The sequence below is a fragment of the Phoca vitulina genome, unplaced genomic scaffold, assembly GCF_004348235.1.
Source record: "Phoca vitulina isolate PV1807 unplaced genomic scaffold, GSC_HSeal_1.0 scaffold1, whole genome shotgun sequence".
Taxonomy (NCBI): Eukaryota; Metazoa; Chordata; class Mammalia; order Carnivora; family Phocidae; genus Phoca; species Phoca vitulina.
In genome coordinates this window covers 11024115-11049687 of record NW_022589704.1, presented here as the reverse complement: position 1 = coordinate 11049687, position 25573 = coordinate 11024115, and the positions used below count along the sequence as shown (strand labels likewise).

Sequence of the window (25573 nt, the reverse complement as noted above, 5' to 3'; positions counted from 1 at the left end):
TTAATTTTTAAAAGATTTTATTTATTTATTTGAGTGGTGGGGGGAGAAAGAGTGAGAGAGAGCATGCACAAGTGGGAGGGCTGGGCAGAGGGAAAGGGAGAAGCAGACTCTCCCTGAGCACGGAGTAGGACCCGGGGTTTGATCCCAGGACCCTGAGATCATGACCTGAGCCGAAGGCAGATGCTTAACCGACTGAATCACACCCAGTATTAACTTTTTTTAAATTTTAAACAAGACATGAGATTCATAACAGAGTAGCCCTACAAATAGGAAGGTAAATAAATGACTATACAGATTCAAAAGTAGCTTAATGCCTGCATGGATTTTTCCCATCATTAGCAACACCCTAAGAAAACATCAGGTCCATTCATTTCACATTTTTATATATTCCTACATAAATATTGTTTATTATAAATTAGTCAAGTTTTTGGTTGGTCTTGTTTTCAAACAAATGAGCTGACATAAATTTTCATGCACCACAAGAATCCATTTTTCTGTACCATCTTAAATGTCTTGTGAAGCTTTGTTTTAGGCAATCTCTAAAATGTTCACCCTTGATTAATTTTGAAAAGTGCTTTCAAAAACTATAACCCAAGTGGACTTTGCTTAACACATTAATTCCTCCTCCAGTTTCCAGGCACATGAACAGGGCTTGAGTCCAATCCTGTGCTTTTCTCCTTTCAAATCACTTCTCTTTAGACCAAAGGGATCTCTGCCTAGATGACGAGTCAGAAAGGGTTATGATGGACAGAGGAAAAAGGGCATCTTCACAGACAAGCTTATTGAAGGAAGAAAAATAGTCAGTAAAATTGAGTTGTCATAAGAATAGCTTGAAGCCTGTGGCATTGATTGATGAATTCCCTTTGCAGTTACTAAGGTAAACCAAAAATACACCCTTAGTTCTTTTGCCTTTTAGGTCATTCAGACAGAATGTGTTTTCACAGACAAAGCATCAGAGCAACAACAATCTGCTGAGTTAACAGAATACGATGCTGAAGATCAGTGTAAAATTTAAAAAATAAAATAAAGGCAGAAAACATTATGCTGCTCTCACTAATTAAGCAAAATATCACTTTCTTCCAATACTTCCTTGTCAAGAACAATGAATATGCATTTGAAAAAAGTCTTAAATCTGCAAGAAACTTTGAGCTCACATCGACAAAGTGACTTGGGAATTTGTGGTGATAAATGAAGTACAACCCTTAATTTTCTTAGATCTTTAGCCTGCACTTACCTCATATTATTTATCAATACTCCTTGACAAAAAAAATGCAGTGACCAGAGAATTTTCTTTGCTACAGATAAATCTATCCATGAATTTCTGGTTGAAAATAAACAAAAATTCTAGTGTGTTTCAAGAATACACAACTAAAGTCTCTTGTAGGTTGGTAACACAATTATGTAGGAGCAAATAGTGGCATAAGAAGACAATTGGGTCTTTTCTGCAATTAGTACTACAGAGAATGACTCAGTTTTAGCTATTTGACACTTACCATCATTTGCCAGATCTCATTTAATGTTTAAGTACCTTCCAGCCAACAACAAGATTGCAAATCAATTCATATAATATCTAAGGGAACATTTTAGCAATGTTTATTTTGTGGGTTCACTTTGAAATTATATTATATTCCTTAAAATTAAAAAAAAAAATCAATGCTGTTTAACAAGTTTTTAATGGCTACTCTGGATACCGAGTGACCCCTGTTAAATGTTTTCAGAATAAAATTAATAAAAGCGTCTTCTGAAGCTGGACTCCATGTATTACAAGAAACTCCAATTTTTCTCCCTCTTGTCTCTTTTGACAAGTATTCATTTGTTAACTTTACACAAAAATGAGATGCTCTCAGACGGTAGATCCACTTGTGGTGAGCACAGCATAATGTATACAGTTGTCGAATCACTAAGCTGTACACCTGAAGCTAATGTAACACTGTGCGTCAACTATACTTCAATAACAAAATAATAACATAAAAATAAATAAATTTTTAAAAATGAGATGCTCTTCTGCGGGGACGTTGGATGCCTTAGCTTTCATAAGACAATATCCACTCTACATTCAAGAAGTCTGAATGCAAAAGCATATTAAGCTAATTTTATTTAACTGGAGACATGAAGCTCCTGACTCTAGAGTTATAGACCCTGCCTGGGTCACCAACCTCCATGGTATAGAGTAACATGGGCTAGAAAAAGAAGCCACAGTTAGTTTCAGATCAGGGATGACAGCATGGGGAACTCTGTGGACCAACTCCCTGTTGAAATAGGCAGAGCTGGCAAAAACCATGAAAGAAAACATCTTAATTCTCAAGAAAGTGTCCTCAGGACATAAAGAAAATGAAGAAATTTTTCAAGAAGATCTAACACTCAGAACAGGGAGACTCTGTAGCATTTAACCCATTTAAACCACAGCTCACTTTCTCCTTTCCCTGCCTCCCCTTGGCCCAGTTCAAATTGACAGAGCCCTTTGGGTTCCTCTTCCCCTCCCAAACAAGGATTACTATCTCTCACTGAGAATCAGAGACCGCCAGCATTTCTCATCCCGCCTAACTCTGAATTGAAGAGGTTAAATTCTTGGTGAGTAAAACCAAGAAGTCAGGGGTTTCTTTCCTCCATCTGGGCCCGACTCAGGGGCCACCCCAGAACTGACAGACTGACAACCCCAGAGCTGACAGACTGTCAGCCCACCATGATCACCCTCACTCAACCTGCTTGTAGAGGAGAGGTTCCAACTGGCAGGGCCAACCAAGAGATCTAGAGGCTACTGCCCCACCCAGTACTGAGTAGCAGCTCAGAGAGCTGGCCCTGGAGGAGATGCAGTCTGTAAGAAAAGAGAGCTCAGAAGCTCTCCCCAAAGGAACTGAGATGATCTGAAATGGAATCTGTGGAAGCCAAGATAAGGGCACTCTCAAAAATAGGAGCTCCTCTTAATTAAGAGCAATAAGCTAAACTGCAGGCCAGCTAGTTTACTAGAAAGAACCAGAAAAAGAAATAGCTAAAGAAAAGCCCTCATGGGGTCAGAACAGAATTCAAAACTGGTCACAAAAATTATGCCTGCCTAAATTTAATTGGATCAGACGGCTGAGCAATGCATACTCTAGGGCATTGTTAAAAGCAATAGAGCAGTCAGTTAGTAAAATAGTAAAGTCAAACAGGAAGGGGTAAAATATCAAATGAAGCAGGCAGCTTAAAAGAAAGATCAGAGGAAGACAGTCAAAGAGAGACTTGCTAAGACCAATGTCATCCTAGGTGACTGTGCCCAGGCCCAAGGTTAAGCACTGAGGAGTGACACCAAAGGCTTCACGCTGTAATGGGGAAATAGATTTCACTAAAACAAAATAGCCTAATAAAAAAAAAAAAATTAAAAAAAAATCAAATAACAACAAAACAAGCCCAGGAGAGTGAGGGGGGATCAGTATACAGAGTTGCTATATTACCTAAAATGTCCACTTTTCTGAGCTGCTTAAGATGCAGAGATTCTGTGCTCATATTTCCATACCCCTCAGAGGTTCTGATAGAGTAGTTTGCACAGAGTAAAACCCAATAAATGCCAGCTGGATGAGAAAGTGTAGGCATTGCCCCTTGAGATGACCAAGGGCTAAGTGGCCTGGCTTGATGCTAGAGACATACCAGATCTTAATGACATTTATACCTACAAATGATGATGTAACCAGATATGTTAGACACAATCAACAGTAATTTATAGACAAACATGTGACAATCTTAAATTTACTAAAAACAACCAATAAAGCTAAATATCTTGGAACTTTTCAATAATACTAATTTAGGGTCTTCAGCTTGGATTACTAATGCAAGTCCCTTATGCCTCAATCCTACAATGAAGAAATTGTATACTTTTTATGACATTCTGACACAATAATTATAATATTTTACAGAGGTGGGGACCTACCATAAAATTGAAAAAGTATACTCACTGCACGAAGAGCTGGTGGATTTGGGGTTTAGACTTGGCCTTGCTACTACTAATTTACTCCGGAGCTCTGAGCAACCCTTTCTCTTCATTGCAATTTTTTCTCCTCACCTGAAAAGTGAGAAGGATGGGCAATATACCTTCTTAGGTTTATTCCAGTTTTGGGGTTTTGCGATGTCACAAATGGAAGCTTAGCCACTTAGTTTGGCAGAATAGGAGAACACTAGTTCATTCTGTTTGCTTAGCATGTGGTGTAAATATGCGCTCCAGTTAATATTAGATTTCAGCGTTACCAGTAGACTCTGGCAAATAAATATTGTGTTTCTTTTTTTTTTTTTTTAAGATTTTATTTATTTATTTGAGAGAGAGAATGAGATAGAGAGATCATGAGGGTCAGAGGGAGAAGCAGACTCCCTGCTGAGCAGGGAGCCCAATGCGGGACTCCATCCCGGGACTCCAGGATCATGACCTGAGCCGAAGGCAGTCGCTTAACCAACTGAGCCACCCAGGCGCCCAAAATATTGTGTTTCTAATGTCAAAGTGTTTCTTCACTGGCCTGTGATTTAGCGTAGCACTTTAAAAATTAGGATAGCGATCGTGAATCAACTCCTTTGGACTTCATATTCAGTCCAATCGCAAACTAAAGCCATGGTCTTGAATTAGACACTGAACTGATTCAGCAGCCCCTGGAGGAATTCTGTGATGCTGAGGGCGGTAGTGGGGACTGGGAATATAATTATTCCTACCACCAGAACCTTAAAATAAATCTAGGAATTTGTTGCTGCAAAAGATTTCAGGAGGAAAAGATACCAGGGCCTTAGGGTGTTCTTTGCTTTTCTGTTTTGCTTTGTTTTTTTCCCCTTCTTTGTGTTTGCTTTTGATTTTTGCATATTAAATCATTAGAAGAAATATGTGGGATATTAGGCAATAAAACAGTAACAGTGAGAATGGAAATGCACAGCCAGACTTGAAAAATCAAAACGGCTTTTGGTAGCCAATTAGAGATGAAAAGTAAAGGAGAAACATGAGTGTGATTCTAAGGGGCATAACATGGGGAAATGTGTAGATTACAAAACCATCAGTGGAAATTGAAAATTTAGAGGGCAGAACATATTTTTAGATACTTACCTCCAGTTATATTGAATTTGGGTTATTTCTGAGATGTTCAGGTGGGTGTATCCAACAAGTACCTAGAAATAAGTCTACAGTACACAGCAGTCACAGGCATATAGATGTGGCTAAAATCATGAGATATGGATGAATGATCCAGTGAAAGCAATCAGCAAGAAGGGACCAGGCTTTTGCACAGATCATTGGAAAATGCCACCACAAAGGGCCAGGTGGTGGAGAGCAAAAGTGCAGGAATAAGACAAAGAAGTAATGATCCCAGAAGCAGGAAAACAATTAGAATAATAATGTTCTTGAAGTCATGGAGAAAAGAGCTAGTTTTCAGAATCTGGATGAGGGTTATGAGTTCAGTGAGTTCTGCCAGGTAATATAAATAGTGAAAACACATCAGTGGATTTGGTGACACTAATAAGAACAATTTCAACAGAATGGTGAGACAGCCAGGTAGTAGCCAGGTAGCAGAGACAGTATACTTTTTATTTGTTTTTAAGTTTGGTGATCAAGAGAAGGAGGAATGTATGATGAATGGTTTCACAGGCAGAGAGGGGCAAGGAAAGTGTCTTTTGCTTGTCTCGATATGTGCTTTTTAAAGAAGATTTGGAGTAACATAAGTATATGTAAGAATGGAAAAGTATATATAAGTAATAAGAACGCAGTGGTGAACAGTACTTTTATTTTTTTAAAGATTTTTTATTTATTTATTTGACAGAGAGAGACACAGCAAGAGAGGGAACACAAGCAGGGAGAGTGGGAGAGGGAGAAGCAGGCTTCCTGCTGAGCAGGGAGCCCGATGAGGGGCTCGATCCCAGGACCCCGGGAACATGACCTGAGCCAAAGGCAGACGCTTAACGACTGAGCCACCCAGGCGCCCCGAACAGTACTTTTATTAAGAACGATGACCACTTGTTCTCTTTAAGACAAAGCAATTTTGAAGCACTACAATATTGAAGTAATTGACAAACTAGCTGTCAGTTCCAAATAAAGTAAGGAATGCAGGAAATTACAGTGAGTTTCCCAGGAATTAATCTGAAAGAAGAATGCAATATTTTTTCCTGAGTTGTCATGAATAAGCAATGCTTAAAAGATGAAATGACGGTTTTGTGTGAACATAGTTGGACTAAAAAAGTATAAGAATTTTTGAGGCAGGAGGCTGGCTCCAGGGCAGCCTAGGAAAAGGAAATAGCATGGGCAAAGGGACACTGATGTTTAAAGAATGGCAAGTATTCCAGCGAACTTGGGGAAAGGGTGGTAGCAGGGAGTGAGGGTTGATCAAGAGACAAATTTGGACAGGGCAGATGGTGGAGGGTCTTGAAGTGGATGCTTGAGCCCAAATATGTTTATTGGATTAATTTATTTTATTTTATTTTTTTATTATGTTATGTTAATCACCATACATTACATCATTAGTTTTTGATGTAGTGTTCCATGATTCATTGTTTGCGTATAACATCCAGTGCTCCATTCAATACGTGCCCTCTTTAATACCCATCACCAGGCTAACCCATCCCCCTACCCCCTCCCCTCTAGAACCCTCAGTTTGTTTCTCAGAGCCCATAGTCTCTCATGGTTTGTCTCCCCCTCTGATTTCCCCCCCATTGGATTAATTTTTATCTTTTGGACCATTCTTTTTTGGTTGGGTCTTCATGAAGTGAATTGTTTACTTACTAGACCAACACTTTCAACAGAAATATATCCAATATAATATTATAAAATGTATATATATATATAATATATAGTATATATTATATGTATATGCATACATGAATATATATATATATATATACATATATGCACACATATGAATAAGGGAAATAAGTTGGCATAATCCACTGTCCTTTATTTTCCAGATTAGTTAAGACTTTATTTTCCAAATCATCTTCAGAGAGTAAGGCCACAGAAGAAGGTGTTGTCTACTCATGGAGAGTGGTAAAAATCCAGACACGCTAATTCAGGTAATGAGAAGGAGGGTTCTAATAATGTACTTGGTCCTACACTAACATACTTTTTGAGCTGGAAAGCATTTGAGGGATTGTTTAGTGACAGAAGTCCTGAATTCAAATGCAAATAGAAATTGGCAGGTAACAAAAATGACACCAGCTGTGCACAAGATGAAATGGCAGCTGTCAGAAACTGGAGTCTTACCAGCTCATTCCATCCCATAGACGTGCTCTGTTTTGTTTATACAATGTTGAAAGAAAATTTTATTACTGGTCAATTTTTAGAAGTCAGATTTCATGTAGAAAACAAAATTTCTGACTTCTCTTAAAAATGAGGAGCCCTTCAACCTAGGACCCACATTCCCATCTGGAATAGAGATGAGCTGACATGCCTGTTCTTTCTGGTTTGTGGGGGAAAGGGTGGAAGGAAATAACCTGGGTACCAAGAGTCGATCCATTAGGTATCAGAATCAGGGTGCTTTTCTTTCTTGTTGCTTTCCAATTGTCTGTTACGTAACTGCATTATATTTGATAAAAGAAGGAAGATATGTTATAAATAAATGTAATACACCTCAATCTAGAAATTGGTTGCCTGGGATATTCCAGTGATACTGGATTCTATGTGTGGGACCTTGACCTACAGGTAGGTATTTTGAACTGGTTTTGGCTGTCTCATGAACTTTCATTTTCAGTCCTTCCTCCCAGTGCTTATGGCCATTGATGAGGGTAACAGGTGAGCGAGGATAATTTGGGAGTAGTGGAGGCTGTGCTTTCCTTCCGTGTCTCTGCAGGCGTGAGGGGAGCTCAAGTTGAAGCCTATGAATAGTAGATACTTCAGGAGAGACTAGGGGTTAAAGCTGAAGAAACTTTAGAGCAGCAATTGCAACTAGGTGAGATTTTGCCCCTCATCCACCACCCCCAGCTAGGAGAGATTGGCAACATCTGGAGGCATTTTTGGTTGTTACAACTGGAGAGTAGATGCTACTGGTATCTACTAGGTGGAGACCAGGGATGCTGCTAAATACTTTACAATGCACAGGAAAGCCCCCCACAACAAAGAATCATTCAGCCTAATCAAACAATAGGGTCAAAGGTTGTTGGCTCCTGCTTAAGAAGAATTCATCTCTGGGTGCCTAATAAAACTACCCAAACCACTACTGACTTAGGCTGTCTGCTGGGTTATTGTTTTAAACTAAACCCTAGGCACAACTTAGCAAGGGGCAAACTTGCCTTCGTCCCTTCTGGACACTTCAGATGCTTCTGGAAAGTACACTGAATGCCTCCAGATAATTTGACTCAATTTCAACCAGCCAATGTGCTCAGTACTGTCTGAAATGTAAAGTAAATGTAAAAGTAAAGTAATGTAATGTAAAATGTAAAGTAAATGTAAAAAGGGCTGCCTCTGGTCTTAATAAAGAGAATAATATTCAAGTATGGAAGAGCAGAAATTCTTCTTTTAGCACTTTCTTATTTCCTAATAAACCTCTAGGTTGAGCTTGTGTCATTGTTACAAAAGAGAGAAATAGTATTCCAGGGGCTCTGAACTAAAAAGCAGACATCTTACAGTAGTCATTAGTGAGGCCCACTTTTTAAATTTCTTCTTATTTATTTTTTTTAAAAAACTTAAGACTCTAAATTGTAAAAAAAAAAAAATGCTATTACTTATAACTAGTTTTCTTGGGATTCTGGAAGAACTGATTAAGAAAGACATGTTGATCCAAACAAACAATTCTACTAAAAAGAAATAGAAATTATATAGTCAATATCCTTGAAGCTGAAAGGTATTTAATGAGGAACATTGTTTATTGTTTTTAGTTTTTCTTGATTGATAGCTTTTCCACTCAGAGGAAAATTGCTATACTAGCAGGAATTGTATGAAATTTGAAATTCAAAGCTATTCTGAGCTATTTTAATAATAAAATGAATTTTAAAGAGAAATAGTATGAACACCCAGGTTTAAATGTACACTCAGGTCTATTCATCCGACTGTACTGTAAGCACAAAAATATCAGGATACATAAAATCCTCCATTATGTATTTGAAACTCAGGTTTACATGCTTAAATGATAATCTCTTGCTTTGGGGGGACCCTGGGACATGGGGATTGCCATATGAGCACTTATCAGAATACCCCATGCTCAGTTGCAAATCCTTTTTTTCTATCTACACACCCTTTTTGGTTTGACTGATCTTCTCTACTCTCTGAGGGTCCCCGTGAAGACCCTCAAATCTCTTATCTCTCAACCTGATCTTTCCAGCAACTCTAAGTTGTACACCTAACTGCCAACTTGACATTTCCACTTGGATGACTAGAAGATATTCAGCACCATCCTCCTCCTCCCACCTCCAACTTGCTCTCCCCATCACAGTCAATAAAACTTCCATCCATCTAGGAGCTTTAGCCCAAATAATAGGACTTAATTCTTGATTTCTCTCTTTCCTTCATCCTACTGATTAACCTGCCTTGTTTAATATATATTATGTACAATATTGGAGCCTATTTTTTATACATAATTACATTGTGAGCCTCTATTTCCATGTCCTGAAATATTTTTATTTTATAAAACTTTGTAAAGAAAGCATTAATCCTCGTGGTATAAATGTCCAATATTTATTTAACCATTCCCGTACTATGGGGCATGCAAGATTTTTCTATTTTTTGCCATCACATGCTGTTGAATTCATTGAATACTTAATCATATTTACTATGTGCAGGCACTGTTCTAAAACTTTAGACATGTTAATGCATCTAATCCTTACAATCCATGAGATAAATACTATAACATCTCTATTTGACAAATGAGAAATCTGAGACACAGAGAGACTAAACAGCTTGCTCAAGATTATGTAGCTAGAAAGGGGAGGTGGAATTCAAATCAAAGTACCCTGACTCCATGTTCCTGAGTCCATGTTTTAAGTCAATCTGGTGTGTTGCCTTGGGTACATTACTTTGCGCGTTGACTGTATTTTACATCAGTCTGCACATAACTCTGGCCATTTCTTTAGAAGTGGATCAATAGTCATGAATATTTAAAATGTTTTGGACAGTACACATTACAAAGCTTTTATCCAGGAAGGTTATACTAACTTTGTCAATTTCTACTCCTTATGTCGGTTGTTGAGAGTGTCCTCTTAACTGTGCTTACATCAACACTGGGTATAATAATTTTTACAATCTTAACAAGTTTATTGGAAACAAATTTTGTAATAGTTATAGTTGATTATCTTTGATTATCAGAGCAGTTAATTTTTTTTCAAGTCTAGAATAACAATTGTATTATTCAGTGAATTTCTTTTTTTTAAAGATTTTATTTATTTATTTATTTATTTATTTATTTATCTGAGAGAGAGAACAAAAGCAGGTGAGAGGTACAGAAGGAGAGGGAGAAGCAGACTTCCCACTGAGCAGGAAGCCTGACGATCATGACCTGAGCCAAAGGCAGACACTTAACCAACTGAGGCACCCAGGTGGCTGTTCAGTGAATTTTTTATGTTTGGCTTTTTGCCAACTCTACTGTTGGAAATTTCACTTTTTCATAATGAATTGTGGTCACTCTTTATGCACTGAGATTAACATCGTGAGGCTGTCATATATATATATATATATATATATATATATATATATACAGTTGTTATTTGATTTTTCATTTTGTTTCTATTGTTTACTGAAGTATAAGCACTGAAAAATTGGTTTCTGCAGTTGCATCAAACTTAAATAGTCATATAAATAACCACCTAGATTTCCCTCTTAATGTTTTTTCATATTATGAATTATTAGTAATCTCATTCCACTTGTTTAAGTAATGGTTAGATATACACCGTAATTCCCGCAGCCAATAAAGAAAGTCAAGGATCTTAATTTTAATTATGCAGCATTTTACCTATAACATAAGCGATAGAACATGAACTCAATTTTCAATTAAAATAAACTTGTAAAAACTCCCTCTTAGTTTCAGGATCCATGGCATTGATAAATGTTCAGACTAGGTCTAACGTCTACACCCACATTACTACGTACTATTTGTCCACACACTGTAGGTGTCGCCCTCAAGTTGTATCAGAAGCTCTATTCAGTTTTATTTATCATGTTGCTAGGTGTCAGTTTCTTGCACGTGACCTCATGGATTTAGAGCCGCCTAGTTGCTTTGGTGGGTGGCTCTTTTCTCTACCACCCCTCTGTGTCATGCTTTATCACAAAGTGTTCTTTCTCATTTATTAGCTTCTAGAGGCTTGGCAAAGTTTAGTGGAACTTTTTTTCATTGAGAGTCAAAAATTTTCCCTGGGACTCACGGATTTCCCAAGGAGCCTCAGGAGCTACTGCCCAGGGCAAGGTGAGGCCACACAGACCACTTGTGGGCTTCTGCTCCACGGCACTCAGAGCCGCCTTGCTTTCTCGGTTTTATCTAGGGCTGGGTTAAGAAGCAAGCCTCCAAAAAGTTCTTCTGGACCAATCAATGGTGGGGGGTGGGTACCCAAAGCCCTGGAAATCAACATGGAAGACATGTAACTTACCAAAACTTCTGTTCAAGAGCAGTCCTGGATGAAGTTGGCAGGAATAATCTACCAGGGCTGAGGGCTGAGAGCTCCCTCTCATGTGGGCAACCTGACAGTGTACTGTCTCCTGAGACTGGGTCCACTTAAATACGGGGCTTTCGTTCTACTCAGTCTGGCTGACTTCCACTGCCAGCATTTGGTTTTTCACTTTTATGGGGGCAGCATTTAGTTTCTCCTTGAAAATTGTTGAATAAATATTTAAAGAACATTATTGTGCAGTTGGTACCAAATTAGTAGCCTGAACAAGGGTTTCTGCAGCTCTGGGTTCAATCCTGGTTTTAAATATTTATGTTCCACACTGAAGTATGTAGGGATAAAGGGGCATTGTGTCTGCAAATCATTCTCAAAAGTTTTAGAAAAAAAAATGCTATATGGACACTTACAGATGCATATACACACACAAAAGGGAAGGAGAAGCAAATATATGGGGAACCTGGGAATTCTAGAAATTCCTGCAATTTTTCTGTAAGTCTAAAATTAAAGAATTTAGGGGCGCCTGGGTGGCTCAGTCGTTAAGCGTCTGCCTTCGGCTCAGGTCATGATCCCAGGGTCCTGGGATCGAGCCCCGCATCAGGCTCCCTGCTCAACAGGAAGCCTGCTTCTCCCTCTCCCACTCCCCCTGCTTGTGTTCCCTCTCTCGCTGTGTCTCTCTCTGTCAAATAAATAAATAAAATCTTAAAAAAATATATCTTTAAAAAGAAACTAAATCAGTTTTTAATTAAAAAAAAAAGTCAAGAGACTTGAAAAGTCCAATTCCTACCCCTTGTGTTAAGGACCTCTATTAAGATAATGTCTCAGCTGTTGGGTTTGGAAATTGGCTTCCAATTCCATTACCCTTCTCCACATTTCCTTCTTTTAAATAATCAGGTTAGGGGCACCTGGATGGCTCAGTTGGTTAAGCGTCCAACTCTTAATTTCAGCTCAGGTCATGATCTTGGGGTTGTGAGATGGAGTCCATTGTTGGGCTCCGCACTCAGCTCCGGGTTGGCTTGTCCCTCTCCCTTCCCCTTTACCCCTCCCCTTGCTTGCTCTTTCTCTCTCTCTCTCAAATAAATAAATAAAATCTTAAAAAAAAAAATGAGGTTAAAAAAAAAGACCCTGAAGGTTAAGGTTAGTGTATTAATTTTTTTTTTTTCAGAATGGCAAATTAGAAAGAAAATGAAGTTTGATAAGAGAATGCTATTTAGGAAAACATAAGCTAATTGTTTATATTTGATACCTGGTGAAAAACTTTTAAGGGTGACTTTTAGGGGGTTTCTCGAGCCAGACTTCCTGGCAAGCTGTTCCTGTTTGGTGTGCCTATCATATTTCTGACTACTTCAAACTACTCTTCATTAAGGCTCTTCATTTTAGCTGTGAAATGAATGCAGTTCTCTATTGAAATAATAACTAAAAAAACTCTTCGCTTGATGCTTGAGAACAAACAGTCATACTGACCCAGGAGCACCACACCCTGAAGGTTTTCCAAGTCTGAGTTTGTCCCTCAATAAAAATTTTAAGTGGACATCTCGAATTCAGAAAATGTTGGTACGCTGAGGTTCTTAGTTCTAAAAAACTACAAGTCCAGACACTTGGAATTCAGTATATTGGATCCCAAGCCAATCAAAACTGGTTCTCAAAAAGTTGGCTGCTAATTTTGATAGGGAAGAAATCAGTTAAAAAAGCAACGATTAACACAAGAGCTATGAACAGAGTACAAAGTGATAAAATATGAGCCAATATTGTAACAGGTTACTCAGATTCTGTTCTGGTTATTTGAAAAGAGATTTTTTCAAACTGAAAAAATGATTTTATTAAACTGAATTTTTAAATGAAACTTGAATAAAGATATTATTTTAAAATACAATAATTTTTCCCTTAAATTATACCTTTTACTTTCATCCTGCTATGGAGAATTTTGTTTTTGAAAGGCAATTAAGTACATGAATTAATAAAACCTGAAAAAAAACACACCAAAAAACCCCAAAACCCAGGAGCACCTGGGTGGCTCAGTCGGTGAAGCGGCTGCCTTCGGCTCAGGTCATGATCCCAGGATCCTGGGATCAAGCCCCACATGGGGCTCTCTGCTCAACGGGAAGTCTGCTTCTCTCTCTCCCTCTGCCTGCTGCTCCCCCTGCTTGTGCTCTCTCTTTCTCTGTCAAATAAATAAGTAAAATCTTAAAACAAACAAAACCCCCAAACCCTGACCATTTTGGCCACTCCCTATGTATTGTTGTTCGATTAAGAGGTCCTGGTCCTGATCTCCATAGCTCACCTCTATTTCGCCTCTAGAATTGCTTCCCTCCAGCAATGTCTAACTCTGGACTCTGTTTTCTCTTCTCACCCTAGAAATCTGTGCCAAGTCAGAAAGAGAGAAAGGACTCCCACTTTAAGAAAATGGGACTAAAGGATACTTTGGAGAGATTGGGGGCTGGCAACTTTGCCATAGGGATTTTGAAATTTCTTTTAGCTTTAGAGTCATGGACAATTTTTATAAACATCGTGGGAAAAAAAATCTTCCAGTATGCCTTTTATTAGTTTTAGGATTTTTCCCCTTTTGGAAAGAATAGAAAGAACTGTAAAGGCAGGATGAATCAGCTCAACCTCACTGATGTCATCTGACACTATAAAGGGACCAAAAATTAAGGAAGGAAGTCATATGGTTTTAACTCCAAATTTGAATCCCTTGGGATTGGTGGGGAGTGGGAGGAGAGTTCTCTTCACTTAGGGAGATCCAATGGTAATCTTGAATCTGGCTATAAATTAAACATTTCTAATTGCAGAGTTCTAATCCAGATTCCAAAAACAGAAAGTTTCGAGAAGACCTCTTTGCCCTCCACTACACAATTTTTCGTGCCCCAACTTTCATGCTTTCTCCAAATGGGAGCCTTCGGTTTTTAAAGGTTTTATTTATTTATTTGAGAGAGAGAGTGGGGGGAGGGGCAGAGGAAGAGAATCTCAAGCAAACTCCCAGCTGAGTGTGGAGCTCAACTCAGGGCTCCCTCTCACATCCCTGAGATCACCACTGAGCTGAAATCAAGAGTCTGACGCTTAACAGACTAAGCCACCCAGGCGCGCCTCCAAGTGGGAGACTTCTTAATACAGGAGCTGCTTGGAGGACAATTTTTTTCCAGAATGTAGCTGGAAAGCCTTTACGCTCCATTTTTCTCCCTTTTACAATGGACAGCTGTGTGATTAGAATTCTGTATCCACAAATGTCTGCATTTTCTAACTTACCTCAGAAGTAAATTCGCAAAGGAGGTATCACTATTAAATTACTTGCCTCCTAATCCTTTTTGTTTTCCCCAAAGATTTTTAGACAGCAACCAGTTATCTGGATAAGGGATTAAAAGTCCTAAAAGTAGCGGGATTAAAATCATTTGCCTAAACAAAGAGATTGAAATAAGTCTGTTGAATGGACTCTGCTTTCCTTGTGCGACGAGACTCTGCGGTGTGAAATGTTTTACATCCTCTGTCTGCCAGTTCTAGTTCTGCCCATTTTATATAAAAAGCTTCTTCATCCCATTTTCAGCTTCCTTCTTTTTTTTGTTTTAATTTTTTTTTTCTTTTAACAGAAATGCTGGCATTCAACTTACCTCCAAGAATAGCTCAGAGCTGAAGTTCTCAGTTTAGTCATGAGAATTACATTTCTCTCCGCTTTGGAAATACTCTTCCCCAATCTCTCTAATTATGACCCCATAAGGGCGAGGTGATTTCAATTAAAATGAAACATATCGCTTTGTAGAACATACAGGAAAGAGCATCTTTGAACAGGAAAAAGAAATCATATTGTTGATTTCTCATGTCAATAATATGTACCCACATATTACGATAAGAATTTTGTTTATAAGAACATCTCTTCCTTGAAAAAGAAGGTTTTGTATGTAAAGCTCAGCTCCAGTATATTAAAATGCATGCCTGTACATTTCTTAGGTTTAAAGGTTTTCAGATGATGACTATAACTTATAAGAATGGTAGAACATTTTTACACAATTTTCGTGTTGGAAAATAACCCACTAGCAGCAGTTATAAAATATATTGAAAAGAATCCAAGAGGGCTCTTGAATGGTCTCTTATTTCTCATCATACAGTTCTATATCTGAATCGTTTTCTCAGTCAGTTTTGAAAATATAAACATCATTTTTCCTTTTCAGAGAATTGATCAGGTTAATTTACCCACTGAAATGAGCAAAATGAGAGTAGAAACATGAGCTCAGCATGCTATTTTGTTAACGGTCTGTGCAAACCAGTTATGCATTTTCTGAAACGATACTTTCCTAAGCTTGTATTTAATGAATTATGAAACTTCCATCTTTAGCATGAGCACACGTGCCGGACTCCCTGCTTTCTCAAAGTAGACCCTGAGAGTTGTGTTTACTTACGGTAGCACAGTTTTCAGACTTGTCTTCCACAAAACCAATCTGGCAAGGCGTCCTTTGATTCTGTAGCCAGTAGTCTGTAGACTCAAGCAGGCTGTTGCTGCAAAGAACCTGGAGGGAATCGAGAAAACCTTCTTAGTGTTACACGGCCAGGCTTTCTATTTCAACAAGCAGCTGTTTTCTGAAGAATGTAGGTGTTTTCTTCACCTCAGAGCATCTGGATACTGGAAAAAAACTTACATGATAATAGCACCTCTAGAATGTGTAAAATATTCAACCAGGAGCTGGTTTTAGAGGAATACATTGATGTTAATACTGATGTTTCTTCTGTCATCAAATCCAACATCTGGAAACTTCAATGATGTCCAATGTGTGGAAACTTCAAATGATTATTTTGGAGTATGGTTCAATTGATAATGAGGATCAAAGTTCATTTTAGTGCTAGTGCACTCTATGAATATTTTCCATCTTAAAAAAAAAGTGTTTTTCCTTTTGGTGCAATATTGCTACTGAAATGATATTCCTTCAGCTTTAGCTTTGCCAACATGTCTGTGAAATAGGGTTCAATTCTTACAGAATACCTAAGGTACTATGTTAAGTTTAAAAATTATTAAGAATAGGGCGCCTGGGTGGCTCAGTTGGTTAAGCAACTGCCTTCAGCTCAGGTCATGATCCTGGAGTCCCGGGATCGAGTCCCACATCGGGCTCCCTGCTCAGCGGGGAATCTGCTTCTCCCTCTGACCCTCCCCCTCTCATGCTCTCTCTCTCCCATTCTCTCTCTCAGATAAATTAAAAAAAAAAAAAATCTTAAAAATTATTAAGAATAAGTAAAGTACATCATGACAATCATTTTCCATGTCAAAACAGTACAGTAAAGCAAAACAAATTTGAATACATGAATCAAAAAAAAAACCCAAATATGATTAACAAATGGCTGGTTTCTGGGCTTGGATTTTAAAGCAAGGAAGAAAAATTATATTTCTGAGACAAGATATTTTGAAGATGCAATCTCATGAATAACCAAACAATTCAAATTCTAATGTGTTTTAACATTACCCAAACAGTGTATAAGATTTTTCCCATCTTATGTGAGATTTCCAATGCTCTCCTGGGGTCCTCTACTTTATTAGGGTACACATCTGCTAATATTTGACTCACTACATTCACTTAAGCAATAGAACAGATTTAATCAGTTTGGTTATTGCCACAAAATAGAATGACACTTCAATTACATTTCATCTGTATAACAAAGGATTGTCTTATGCTGTAAAGATAAAAACACATGAATTTTTGTCTCAGTGTGAGTTAACCAAATATAATTATGACACATCTTTCCATAATACTTTTTGTTTTTGCTGAGAAATATTACTGCTTTTAAATCTTTTCCCACTCAGTTTTGTTATTACTAGAGATGACAGATTTCCATTGTCCTTTTCTAGAATAGTACAAAGAGCCACATAGTGGACAAGCAGGTAATTGAATGATGAACTTGGACTATGATCGCGGACTAAAGTTGGTGACAGAGCTTCTCAATTCTCTTGCAGATTTTACCTAAACTGTGGTTCTCAAAGCACAGGCTGGGCCCCCAGGGGTCCCCGAGGTCTTCCAAGGATGCCAGCTGTCAAACTACTTTTATAATAACAGGAAGACTTTATTTGTCCATTTCACTGTCACGGTCTCTTAAGTTTCCTGCGGAGTTCTCCAGGACCCACGCCAGATGTCAGGGCACAACTTGGCCTCATACAGAAGCCAACAGCAGAGTCTGGTTGCCCAATGTCAAGTGGGACATTAAGGAGATTTGCTAAAACTGTAAAATGAAGTCACTCCTCTTCTCACTAAAAGAGGTTTTTTTCTAAAAAACTATTTTTATTTTACATAAAAAACATGCATATTAATTCCTGTGTTGTTCATTTTAGCCATTTTTTTTTTAATAAAGAAGATGTGGTATACATACAACAGAATATTAGCCCTAAAAAAGAATGACATCTTGCCATTTGCAACGACATGGATAGATCTAGAGAGTATAATGCTAAGCGAAATAAGTTAGTCAAAGAAAAACAAATACCATATGATTTCACTCATATGTGGAATTTAAGAAACAAAACAAATAAGTAAAGGGGGAAAAAGAGAGAGAGAGACAAATCGAGAAATAGACTTAATTATAGAGAACGAAGTGATGGGTATCAGAGGGGTGGGGATTGGGGGATGGGTGAAATAGGTGATGGGGATGAAGGAGTGCACCTGTCGTGATGAACATCAGGTGTTGAACAGAAGTGTTCAATCACTATATTGTACACCTGAAACTAATATTACATTGTATGTCAATTAACTGGAATTTAAATAAAACTTAAAAATATGCATATTAACATGTAATGTGTTTATTATTGTTTTCAAAGTATTTTTAAAATAAAAATTATTATTTTAAAATAAATAATAAAAAAACCTTTCTTAGCTTTAATTGATAATTTGAAAAATGTCAGAAAGTATAATCCCTATAAACAAAAGCTTTGTGAGGTCCCCAATACTTTTTTTATAGTATAAGGGAATTTCAATTCCAACCCTCCAAAATTGAGAACTATTAATCTAGACTCACTTTATTTAAAGTAGAAAAAGGCTCTTGGTCCACCCCACTCCTCACTCTTAATCACTTTCACTTCCAGCATGGAATAAGAGTTTAAGAACATGCGCATAAGTGGTCTGAGTTGAAATCCTAGCTTAGTAATTAATGGTTATTCTACCAAGGTTATTTGGGCAGCTGACTTTAATTCTGATTTCAGCTTCCACACTCGTGGAAGGAGAAAATAATACTCACCTGGTAGGATCACTGACTATTCAGAGAGATGACAAGTGTCATACACTGTGGCATGCAGATAGTGGGTTATCCTCTTTTCACTATTACTATTTGTAATGAACTACAAAGGGAAATAGAAAATTGAATGCTTTCGCTTGAAATTAGTGGATTGAAAGCATTTCAGATCTGTGAAGACAAATTGTCTTTAGCAAATATTCTAATCTAAGGTGTGATGTTGGTTCTGCATTTTGTAGTATTAATAGTTACAGCTACTATTTTTTGTATGCTTAGAATGTGCTGGAAAAATGTGCTAAATTTTTCTTTCTATCTTTTTTTTTTACCTTTTAATTTAATCCTTATTGCAATGCTACAAGGTAGAAGTTATTTTAAAGATAAGGATCTTCACAGAAATTGTTCTTTTGAAGGTGAAGATCTTGAGGCTCAGAGAGATTTGAGTTTCTTTCCCAAGTTGCTCAGAAACTGGCTTTGGATTTGGTTTTGAAGGTACCAAGGCCTTTAAGTGAAATAATTTAATTATGCTGCCTTCCATAACCCATGCAAAATGACTCTAATTTGGGGTATGTTTCTCAAAAGTTATGGACATCTCATTTTTGTTAATATAACTATGCCTTCTTATGGACTTCCATTTTTTTTGTTAAGAGAGAGAGAGCATGAGCAGGAAGGGTAGAGGTAGAGGGAGAGAGAGAATCTTAAGCGGGGTCCATGATGTGGGGTTCAATCTCATGATCCTGAGATCATGACCTGAGCTGAAATCAAGAGTCGGACACCAACAAACTGAGTCACCCAGGCACCCCTATGGACCTCCATTTTAAAGCTGTTTTCCATGAGTGAAATTCTGAAGTGACACTTTTAAGGAGAAGAAACATTTTGTAATGTAAATTATAATAATTAAATTAACCCACTTGGCAAATATTATCAGTATTGAATTTCTCAAAGAAAAACATGGTTTTACATCTGTGTTAACACTGAAAGAAACCCATATTGTCATGCCTCTGCTCTTTGCCTTTCTGTGATCTTTAAAATTTAGAACACCCATGAGTGAAACAAGTTTTCCTTCATTCTGAACCATAAGAACGTTAGAGACTTAAAATGGAGGCATCAAATGAACATACTAGTTAACTATACTTTACTGTGCAGTATAATAAACACTCTGACTATAATCACTTCTTAGTTATTTCAAAGCTCACTCCTCAAAAAGTAGCCACTGGACGTCTTCTACTTTTTATATATTCAAAGCACATAGAATTATGGTTGCGACAAAATATGTCAACAAAAGGAAGCAACTGTCATTTATCAGAGCATATGAACTATTTTTGTCCAAGGTCAGCCTTAGGAAGGGGACAGAGTTCAGACACAAGTCACTTGGGTCTTTCAGAAAGTGGTAACTGGGTTGGCATGTTTTCCTGGTGAAACACTGAGAAGCAGAGATGGAGACACCCAAAGGCCTCAGCCTGTCACCTCCCACTGTGAAATGCCCAAAGCTGTGATAGACACTGCCTCATGACGAGGCCGATGGAGACAACAGCTGGCTAACTTGCCGGATTTCTCCTGCATTTAACTTCTTCAACAGAGAAATGAGGGCAGAACAATGAATCTGTCAAGTCTTCTACTTTAAGGGTATTTTTGTACCTATTTTTAAAGTAAATAATAACTGAAAATATGCAAAGACCTTGTTCTGTCCTATCCTAGCAGTGAGGAAAGTCAAGAGCTTTTTGGATCCGCTTACTCAGTGGAAAATGCTAGAAAGACTGCCTGTTTGGCTAGTCCATACCCCTGGGATACTGAGTGTCTTCTCTATGGTACATCTTTGCTTCAGAGGAAATAGAAATGGCAGAAAAAAGAAGTGGAATTTAAAATGAAACCTAAGTCTTTCAGTGCTTTAGAAGAAATATTTTGAAAGGAGCTTTGATGAGAGTATTCACTCACTATGTAATTAAAATTTGAATTTTATTCATCATAATTAAAGAAATAGTTCACTTGATTATGTTAATAATTAAAGTTGCCCCATACATTTCATTAATAGAGATATAATACCTATATTCTTGACTAAATAATACTACATTTATTGAGAATGTTCTGGGCTAAGGCCTTAAGATATATTATCTGAATTAAACCTCTAGACATACAAGGTAGAATTTAAGGCCCATATATGTAATGTGCTTAAAACAAGAGAACCTATAGCAAGTTTTCAATAAACATTAGCTATCATAACAATGATTATTCTCTTTCTCCTGGGCTTAGAGGGGTCACTAATTTGCCTAGTTAGTGGAGAAGTAGGATTTGAGCCGGGCTCTCCAATTCCAAAGCCCTCATTAGCCGGTGCTCCATTTTAAGTTGGTAAAATTACATAATTTCTTATCCTTGTGTTCTAAGGCATCCCAGTCTATGCATTTATTCATGTCTCTCTCTCAGGACGCTGGTCTGGGTGGTAAGGAGGTTTGAGTTCCAGTCCTGAGCCTACTGTCTGTTTGGTTAAATCACTCACTAGCTTCCAGCCTGTTTTGTAAACAATTAATTCATGTGATCTGAAGGCATGTAACTTCTACACTGAGCAGCATGTAACTCTCCCCCTCGTCCTCCTGCTTGCCCTCGCCCTGCCTCCTCTTCTCTCAGATATATGAAAAGCAAAATAAGCAAAGAGAATAAAAATTCAGCCTTCAATAAACCATTTAGCATCATATGTTAGGCAATTTTAACCTTTGAAGAGCTTTTGGTCTAATGGTTTAGACAAACCATCAGACACAGGAATGCTAGAAGGAAGAATACATACTTGAAAATCTAATGATTTTGAAGCCTTATGAATATGATCTCCCTGCTGAGAGAGTCACTTTCTGAGGGGGAGAAGAGAAAAACTCATCAGGTTCTCAATGGCTCATTTATTTATCTGCTATTTTTAGTTTCAGGTTTACTTATTTCAGATGAAGAGCTAATAATGAATGTGTTGTGTGTTCACAAACTTGAAGTAATAATGACACATTTTCTCTTGAAAATGCATGGGTGTTCTAAACAATGAAGAAAGATCTATCTGCTCTATCTTATAGTGATTCCTCTTTTTTATAGAGATCCAAGTTACATAAATTTACTTTTGACATGGAATGGGGAGGGAGAAATAAACTCTTAGTAACCTGGACACATCTAAGCTGTGCCTTAAATCTTTTTTCAAAAAGTAACCTAGGTTGGAAAAGACAGTATGGTTAGTTAGTCACAGAGGTTTAGAGGTAGAACTGGAATTCTATGCCACCTTATCACTTACTGAGTAAACTTGGGCAAGTCGGACTTAATTTCTGCATCTATTACATGAGGACAAATGAAGCCCCTTCTGAAAGTTGTTCCAAGGTTCAAATAAGAGCCATGAAAAACTATGGGGAAGAAACTGAGGGTTGCTGGAGAGGAGGTGGGTGGGGTGATGGGGTAACTGGGTGATGGGCATTAAGGAGGGCACGTGATGTGATGAGCACCGGGTTTTGTATGCAACTGATGAATTACCGAACTCTACATCTGAAACTAATGGTGTACTATATGTTGGCTATTTGAATTTAAATATAAATAAATTAAATAAATAAATAAATAAATAAATAAATAAATAAATAAAATAGACTCTGGAAAAAAATGTTTGTAAAGGACTAATCTCTTCACAGAGTAGGCAAGTGATATAGGATAGCTATTGTCACGAGAATGCAGTACTGTTTAGACAATGTTTTCCAATGGAACATTTTCTTGATCTTTGCGCCACAGTTGACAATGTTTTATTATTCATAATTTATGATGTACCACTTTTTTTCCTCCTACTTCTCTAATCTCTTTTAGTCAATATTTGGTCAATGAAGGTTCGTTGAAATCTTTAGATGTTTGACACTTGGAATATTAAGATGAACAAAAATGATCACTCCCTTTTGGAAATTAAACTATAATAGGGGAGAACAAACATTCACAGGACTGATAAAGAACGCAGGTGCTTTGATCATTGGCAGCAGCCCAGGACAGATATCACCCAGGAGGAGTGGGTGCTTCTACCTGTGGCAGGGCTGGCGGGAGACTGCACTTGACCAGAGCTTGCAAGATACTTCTGAGTGGTCTGGGAGTATTGGGGGAGGCAGTGGGGAGGACAGGTCTCTCTTTCTAAATGGCTTTTCGTCCTCTGATGCCCTAACTGGGAATATTCCCTCTAGTTCTGTCCTCAGGGTGCTGCTCTTTTCCTCAGAGAGCTCACTGACTCCCGGTCATTAGTTACCATCTGGAGGGAGGACTCAATGGTCCACAGCTTCAGCTTTGACCTTTCTCTAGAACTTGGCTTTTCATTTTTCTAACTGTTAGTTATTACGCTTAGGTCTCCCGCTGTCACTATGAAATCTTGGTTTCTAAACCCAAACCACCTCCTTCCCCAATTCCAGTCTCTAAAAGAAACCTGACTCCCTAACTCCCCTGTTTACAGTTGAAGGCAGAACAATTCTCCTAGCCACCCAGGCTTGGAACAGCTGTGTCATCTGGAATACTGATTTGTCTGTGTCTTGTCTTATATTCTGCTCTCCAAAGTTTATTATTTATTTATTCATTTATTTATTTATTTATTTTTCATTCTCTCCCCATGAGACTGCATACCATGGACTAATCTAGTCTCTGTGGGATACGATAGTGAATAATACAGAGTTGATCTCCATATTTATGGAACTTAAAATATAGCATGGGATCCAAATAGTAAATAAAGGAGCACTGAAATGCACATTCAGTTACAAATTGTGGTGGGTATTATGAAGAAATTCAATATGACACATTGACAGAGGGTAAAGGGGATGGGGCTGATATTTGGGAAGGACAGTTAGGGAAGGCTGGAGCCCTAACGGTTCATGTTGTAACTGTCTGCCTCTTCTATCTCCCTTACTCCCTCATCCTTTACTTCCCAAATCCACCTAGCTCATTGAAACCAGAGTAAAGGATAAGTATGTAAGCTTCCATGACAAACCTAGTTGCAAATTCCAATTTTTCCACTAATTAACTAAGCAGCCGAAGGCAAGTCACTTAGCCTCTTTGAGACTCAGTTTTCCCATCTACAAAAGGAGGTTGATATTGCCACTCAGAATGAGGGATTTTTAATAGACATTAGAAATAATAAATGCACACAGCATCTGATTATTTTAAGTGTTCACAAAAAGGTTTATGTCTGTAAATTACTGATTTTATGTAATTCTATTCCAAGACCTTCACCTTGATTGATTAATTGAGCCAGTATATATTAGCATTTTACCAGCTAGTCCTATTAGCCACTAGGCTAAGCAATGGATAATAGGAAAGAAGGGACATACTTGCTGTCAGTGAGCCCAAAATTTTATGGCCTAACATTCAAGACAGATCCTAATTCAACTCCCACCTGTTAATCATTTCATGGACATTTACCAAGCTCCAATGATGAAGATATTGTCCTATGCCCAATATAGCTGTTTTCCAAGCTTTGTCTCCAATTATTTCCGTGCACATACCCACTGTTATAGTCCACCAGTTTACTAAAGAGCACAGTCTTTATGATGCACGTGGTTTTCCTCATATCTTTTCATCTGCTCCCTGAATTTTTTCCATCAATGTTCTTCCCCAACCATCAAGAACTAATTGAATCAAGGCTCCGCTCCCCACAGCAAGTGTTTCTCTTCTGGTGAAATCTCTATAATGAAAACAATACTTCTACCTCAGAATTTTAAAATGTGCATGTGTGTCTTTTCCTTCCTATTATGATATGGGTGCATGAGTATCTTACTCCATTTATCTTCCACACTTATCTCTTGACATATAGTTGGTACTAAGCAACTGTTTGTTGTTTGGCACTAAAACATTTTGCACTTTGTGTAATGTAGATTTGTAATTTTCTTTTCCAATGATTGCATTTAAGAAAGAAAACCTGTGAGTGATTTATTCAATATGAAGAAAATTTAAGAGTTAAATCTAGGACACAATGATATTTTATATTTCTGCAAGGCTTTTATTTCTCTCAAGGATTTTATGCAAAGGTAACAATTTTAAATTAGACCAGGATCTGCATTTTTGTAGTGCTCTACTACCAAAACATAATCAAATTTCATTTTCTGATAATTTTAAGTGTAAAGATGTAAAGCAGTCCCAAAGCTTTTTTTTTTTTTTTTTTTTAAAGATTTTATTTATTTATTCATGAGAGACAGAGAGAGAGAGAGAGAGAGAGAGGCAGAGGGAGAAGCAGGCTCCCATGGGAGCCCGATGCGGGACTCGATCCCAGGACCCTGAGATCATGACCTGAGCCGAAGGCAGACGCTTAACCATCTGAGCCACCCAGGCGCCCAAAGCAGTCCCAAAGCTTTTAAGAGAGGAAATTTTCACACACAAAATGCTGTATTTGCTTAATGTATGCATTGTGATTAATGATGGAACGTTGCTTAAAATTAACTGAATAATGCCATCAGAAAAAAGGATTCATTTTTCTTCAAAAGCAGAGATTTACCTGCCCTTCCAAACAAGTAGACTCAGAGAAGTTAAGCGTGCTGGAATTTTAAGACATCAATGCGAACAGGGCCTGGCGTGGCCATTTCAGGGCATGGACCCCTGGTCATCTGCTTCCTCAAGAGTTTCAAACAAATATTATTTTTAAAATGAGTCATAATACAAAAAAGGTTTGGAAACCACTGTCCAAAGAAACCTTTCTAACAAATATGACACACAATTTTCACGGAAGAAAGAAAAAGCAAGAGCTATAAAATAAAGGGAGCAAGAGAAGCCCATTGGAAGAGCCATGGGCATCATTCCGAGAAGAATCTCCGGGCCCCACTGGTGTTCTAGACTCTAAGAAACTTAATTAAATGTTTCTTACAGAAGAAGGCTATAGTGTGAGCAGGTCAATCAG

General features: G+C 37.8%; 1 protein-coding gene across 7 annotated transcripts in view; it reads right to left on the bottom strand.

Moving 5' to 3' along the window:
- The window catches only part of SPHKAP (SPHK1 interactor, AKAP domain containing), a 160196-nt gene that overhangs the window by 88869 nt on the left and 45754 nt on the right, over positions 1–25573 (bottom strand). For 6 of the 7 annotated variants that reach the window (XM_032400601.1, XM_032400624.1, XM_032400609.1 and 3 more), the window contains one exon: positions 15906–16013. In XM_032400601.1, the coding sequence (XP_032256492.1) occupies positions 15906–16013 (108 nt within the window). Of the gene's footprint in view, positions 1–15119; positions 15288–15905; positions 16014–25573 lie in introns of those variants that run through there. The other variant, XM_032400654.1, reaches the window with a different exon arrangement.